Source organism: Triticum dicoccoides, chromosome 3B (assembly GCF_002162155.2).
Source record: "Triticum dicoccoides isolate Atlit2015 ecotype Zavitan chromosome 3B, WEW_v2.0, whole genome shotgun sequence".
NCBI classification, from domain to species: Eukaryota; Viridiplantae; Streptophyta; class Magnoliopsida; order Poales; family Poaceae; genus Triticum; species Triticum dicoccoides.
The window spans coordinates 57,060,438-57,066,464 of NC_041385.1; the positions used below are offsets into that span (position 1 = coordinate 57,060,438).

General features: G+C 45.3%; 1 protein-coding gene across 2 annotated transcripts; it reads right to left on the reverse strand.

Moving 5' to 3' along the window:
• Nucleotides 1-495: 495 nt before the first annotated feature.
• Nucleotides 496-5,569, reverse strand: LOC119274681. Of its 2 annotated transcripts, XM_037555402.1 has the most exons (3): nt 3,827-5,564; nt 2,982-3,075; nt 496-856 (listed from the first exon to the last, which is right to left on the reverse strand). In XM_037555402.1, the coding sequence occupies exons 1-2, from the start codon at nt 5,505-5,507 to the stop codon at nt 3,029-3,031; spliced, it is 1,728 nt and encodes a 575-aa protein (XP_037411299.1). In that variant the 5' UTR covers nt 5,508-5,564; the 3' UTR covers nt 496-856; nt 2,982-3,028. The 2 variants fall into 2 exon arrangements, with proteins under 2 accessions (XP_037411299.1, XP_037411300.1); XM_037555403.1 differs by lacking the exons at nt 496-856; nt 2,982-3,075 and having other exon boundaries at nt 4,081-4,224; nt 4,361-5,569.
• Nucleotides 5,570-6,027: the final 458 nt, after the last annotated feature.

Below are 6,027 nucleotides of genomic sequence, written 5' to 3' on the forward strand. Positions count from 1 at the left end.
AGATCACTATACACCAAACTGGTTGGCTGAGCTGGAGGGGGGGCAGGGGGCATGCTCGTATACCATTAGGCTTGGGAAGGATCATGAACTTAACTGATACTTGTTAGCCTAATCAGAACCTACAATAGATTGCTGGCTCGACAAAACCACCCCAACCCCTAAGGGTAGCCTGGATCAATTCCATGTAGCCCGAGCTACCAGTGTATTGTTTTCCCCGTCCCTTTGATGCTTTAGTTGTTGCTAGGACAACATCAATGCAGGTCGGGTTGAAGGACAGGCAAAAGGCAAAACATTTGGAAGTCCTTAGTCATCGTCGGAAACATCAAGGGTATAAGAGCATCTCTAGCAGATCAGTAAACAGCCATCCCGGAAAAATCGTTTACGGTATCCCGGAAACGAATTTTGCAGGACGCCGGACGCTGAGCCAGAATAGATCCTTCAAACATATACCGCATATTCAAACTTGCAGTTCGCGCTTAAACTAGATCACCGGAGTTCATACATAAAAGCTTGCCGAAGTTCTTACTACATACCAGAGTTCATACTTAATAAAAACGGAAATTAAACAGTTCATACTTAAACGGGGTGCATACTAGTGTGCTTACAAATAAAGATCTGCCAAGCACAACCATGTAAAAGAAGATATTGCAACGGAATCTGAAGTGAACTATGATGTCTTGGGGAAACTGAACTACTTCCCTCGTTTAGGTATTAAAATGCATCTTGTCACATTACAAACTTACTCAACGAAGGCACATGCTCAGCAATTTCTTCCACATAACGTATACACTGCCGACCACATTGATGGAACGCGACAAACTCGGTAGGGACTAGGGGCAACAGCACACTACTTCACCTGCAGACAACAAAATTGCCAATCTGTTAGTAAATATAGTATACATACATGCAGAACCTGATGTGTATGCAGCATACACGGTTAAAAAAGCCTATGGCAAGATGTGTGTGCAAGCTCGTAAAACGTAACAGATATCATACTCTTCCCTATATCTCCTAGGATTACAAATGACAGCGAATTACACCATTGAAGCCTTTTGACAATGTACATTATTTGGGTGAGATAGTTGAATGCTACTAATGTCGTGTTCTCAGCTAGCTAACTCTGGCAAAACCAAGGGAGAACTCTAGGCATGCCCAAACAGGCAGAAGGCAGTAATATATAATTAACAGCAACACCACTATATGCAACACGTGGATATCATTTGCGACCCAAAAGGGACAGTCATTTTGCCTTTGGCGTCACTATTGTTTTTAATTTGTTTGTGTGCTATTGACATGCATGAATCCCTATAGCCGAATGGGAAATAGTTCATGGGATGCAGGCTGCATGCGCTGGCAGCCAGATATTCTTATTGTCTGTTACAGAGAAGATAATGACAATCCCCTGGAAGAACACTCAGCGCAATCTCCGAAGATTAGAGAAAGCTGAAAAGGCTGCTCAACTAGAGAAGGCCATTTTATTCTTCTTCTGATAATCTCTATCGCTCGTCTATCATACATTGATTACATTCCCATGTTTGAACATCTTCCTGCTATCAGTCAGTGCTGAAAGCGAACCAAAGGGAAGTCTGAGGAAAGGTGTCTATGGTGACATTTATAATGACCCCTTCAATCACTTTGATACAATCCTTGACATGGAAAAAGATGACGTGGCACCTGAGATAGAATAGGAAGAACCGAAGAAGTAAGCAGTGCCGAGTATGAGACTTACGCTAACGTTGTTATGTTCTCACTGCTCACAAGCTTTCCCGTATATTGTGTAGATTCACTTGCCAATACATGAAGGTGAACGAGTATGCTGAACGTGCTGATATCGAGATGGGTGAAATTAAAGAGCAGAATACTTTGAAGGCTTCGTTGATGAAGATGGTAAACATCTCCCTTGTTTCTACTGATTTTGATTGGCCATGTTATAGAGTGCTCTGACATGTGAAGATACCTTTTTTCTGTGTTCACCAGGTAATGTAATGAAGTTTTACATTTTCTGAATTATGGGCCTTGGAAATCCCATTCTGATTTGCCTAACGTGTTCATGATGCAGAAATGTTTGTTTCGACAAAATGGTTATTCAGCATATTTAGTGCCAAGTGCAAATCTAGCCTCCATAAAAAATATATAAAATAATTGCAGATGATGGTTTGAATGAGCCAGTAACAAACAAGCCCAAGGGACCATGCTCTGATTTAAGGTCAAAGATTGGGCAGAAGTCTACGAAAGTTATCATCGAGGTAAATCACTTGTTTTAGTATGAATATTCTGATGTCAATGATACACCGTGTCGCCTGCATACGTAGTTAAGAAAAAAAGCGCTAGCCATTAATTGTTCGTTTTGCCACTGCCTTGTGCTTTCTGACCAAAGTGCACGCTTATGCGTAATTATGCACATATTAAGCGCTAGGCATTTTTCTATCGCCTAGAGCCTAGGCGTGCCTTTTCTTTAACTATCCCTGTACGTAGACAAAAATCAAACAGATCTTATTGGTTTTGTCACATATTTGGTGTCCAGCTAGTAGTAGGGAATCCATATATGCTTTTTTTTCTTTATCTACATTGCTCTTCATAGGAGAAGTTCCCCTAAGCATGCATTTTGGGCATACTATTGGCTTTTCTTTTTCAAAAAATGCTACTAATGTCTTGCTTTCAGCTAGCTGACTATGAAGTAGCAAAACCAGGGGAAAACTCTAGCATGGCCAAACAGGCACAAGCAGGTAATATTAACAGCAACAACACTATGTGCAACATCTGGATATCATTTACGAGTTACGACCCAAAAGGGACAGTCATTTTGCCTTGACGTCATCATCGTTTAAAATTTGTGTATGTGCTATTGACATGCATGAATCCCTATAGCCGAATGGGCAATAGTTTGTGTCATGCAGGCTGCCTGCATTGGCAGCCAGAAATCTTCCATACAAAAAAACCAAATAATCCAGATCTCACAAACTATATCCTAAAGATGTTACCTTTAGGACCATTCCAGCATATTACCACACGAGACCAGACAGCCATCCTACGTATCTTGCAGTATCCCAGCTCCATCGCGTCCACCAGGAATGGCTACGCCCAGAAGCATAAGAAGTCGGGCAATAGTGATTCAGTTACATAGATAAAGCACCAAGCATTAGCTCTCACAGTTTTTATAGATATTTATAACCCACTTTTGATGCTAACAATATATAAACAAGATGACATCTGTTTTAAAATGTGAAGACCATTCCTGAGAACAGTAATATTAAGCTACATCATAATGAAAGCTTTAGCTCATAAGAAAAAATGCCTAAAATTAATCCAATATATCAAGCATACAAAAATCAAAACATGCCCAAACTAATAAATTCTAGAAACAACAGTGATTTTTTTGGTGTTCAGCTATAAATGAATCTAGCCTACTAGAGACAAGAAATCCAGTTTATTTGTGTGGCATACAAGTGTACTAGTCACTTGCAGAAGGGACCTTCAACAAGTGCCCAAAAACCTATTATTTCAGAAAGTATAGATTAAGGAGAAGTTATTGTTATGGAGATAACATTAATCAAGACCAAAACAGATGGTACCCGACAAACAAACATAACTAGCTTAGAGGACACAGCAGACCAGCTGAGTTACTCATTTGACATTTGATTTGGTATCTCTGAAGAGCAAAAACATAAAAACACAGTACAGATACAAGTTTGTCCAACTAGTGAAGGAACAATTTCTAATTAAGTTTAAGTTGTTAATGAACATTGGGGAAGCACAACGAAGGTATTCTAGAATATTACTAGATTTGGTTACTACCACAACACAAGGACTAAGGATGAGCAGTCACCTGGTGCATAGAAACTTGCGAAAGGATGAATGTCATTGGCATAACTTTGATAACTGCTTTGATAAATTTTCAAGGATTTCATTGACATCACTTCAACCATGTAGACATTGTCGTCCAGAAATAAAAACATTACACCATTTTCCTCATCATACCCAAGTATTTCGACCCCTCTCACCGATCCTTCAACCTGGGGAGGGAGCCCAAGAACAGTATGCATTTCAAAGGTCTTGTGCAGGAACCATGTGGCACCACCGTGATAGCCAACCTTTCTCTGCCACATTTCGAATGTACCATGAGACAATATGGCAAGACCAAGAGCACCATCCTCTGCCTTGATTATCTGATGCGTGGTGGAATAATTCAGACCTGGAGGGCCCTTGATCACAGCAAGACTATGCCTATCCAAATCAAACTCAATTATGTCATCTGCCAGCTCATCCAAATTCAAATAATTTGATTGGGCCCTCACCCTCTTAGACGACCAGTAAAGGACATTACCAACAAGGATCCCAGGATTACAGTTAACAAACTCACATCGATCGGCTGTTGAGATGAGATTGTCCCATTGCCCAGTCTCCGAGGAGTATACACAAGCGATGGGTGGAGTACCGGCTTGATGGCCTTGGCATGGGGACATCAAGACCAAATTAAAGGTGCTGGAGTGGCAGCTACCGTGCACCTGATGGGCGGTAGCGCAGAGCACAGCCCCATAGAAGTAGCATAACTCATCGAACCCTGGTGGAATGTCGACACGGTGATGCTCACTGGTGATGGGGTCCCACACAATGAACCAGTCCGTCTCCAGGAGGAGGACGCGGCCGTGGCGGCATCCGAGCAGTTCGGCCTTTTGGAAGCCATGGATCTGACGCCGAGTGTGGAACTTTTCAGGAGGGATGCGGTTGGGAGGGTCCAGGACGGGAGTGAACACGATGTTGTACATGTCTCTCTCAAAGACGCCGAGGAGGGGTGGCTTGCGATGGTGGGCAGAGAAGCTGCTGAGGAACCGGGGGTCGGTGGCGACGCGCAGCCAGCGCTTGCAGACGGCGGAGGCGCGCGGGAGAGAGGACGGCTGAGGCGGCAGGCGCATGAGGATCTCCCGGAGCATATCGTCGTCGTCCGGCAGGGAGGCAGGCGCAGCCGGAGAGGCACCGCCGCGGCGGCGACGGCGTGGAATTCCGGAGCCCGCCTCGCTCGAGTGGACTTGGGGGTGGAGCCGCGTGCTGCGGCGGTTGGTCACTCCGGCGCCCTCCTCGCTCCTGTGGAGTTGGGGGTGGAGCCGCGGGCTGCGACGGAGGCCTATCACGGCGCCACCCTCCTCGTTCGCGAGGATTTGGGGATTGAGCCGCAAGCTGCGTCGGCGGGTGACTCCGGCGTCCTCCTCGATCACGGGGATCTGTGGGTGGAGCCGCGGGCTGCGACGGAGGCCTACTACGGCGCCACCCTCCTCACTCGCGTGGACTTGGCGGTGGAGCCGCATGCTGCGCCGGCGGGTCAACCCGGCGCCCTCCTCACCGATGTGGATTTGGGGGTTGAGCCGCGAGCTGCGTCGGCGGGTAACTCCGATGCTCACGGGGGTTTGGTGGTGGAGCCGCGGGCTACGGCGGATGGCCATTCCGGCGTTCGCCTTGGCCTGGCTGGTGTGGGTGTGGGGATTCAGGCGTGGGCTGCGGCGGCGGCTCATCTCGGCGCCCTGCTTGGAATGGAACGGAGTGGAGGCGCCGCCCGTGAACCTGGAACACACATGGCTCGATTCGATGCTTTTACTTTTTTTTTATCTCGTGATACTTTTTAGGGATTTACCTCATGATGATTAATTATATAACTTTGTTTCTAGGAGTACGTAACTTTGAGGCTATTTGGTTCGTGACTAACTTTGTCAAAGACTGTCACACCTAAGGTTAGGCAAATTTGACTAACTTAGGTGAGTGTTTGATTCAAGCCACATCTTAAGCAAGCCACACTAGGGCCCCACATGGCATACACACAAAAAGTATGGCAAAATTTTCTTAGGCTTGCCAACTTGTGGCTTTTATTTTGATAAACTAATCTTAGGCAAACTTGAAAAAATGTGTGGCAAAGTGTGGCAATACAAGGCCTAGAACTCTTCAAAATGAGAGTCACAAGTTGGCAAGCCTAAGAAAATCTTGCAACAATACTATACACACACGCAAAACAGACGGACTTTCACGGACCCTGCCTCC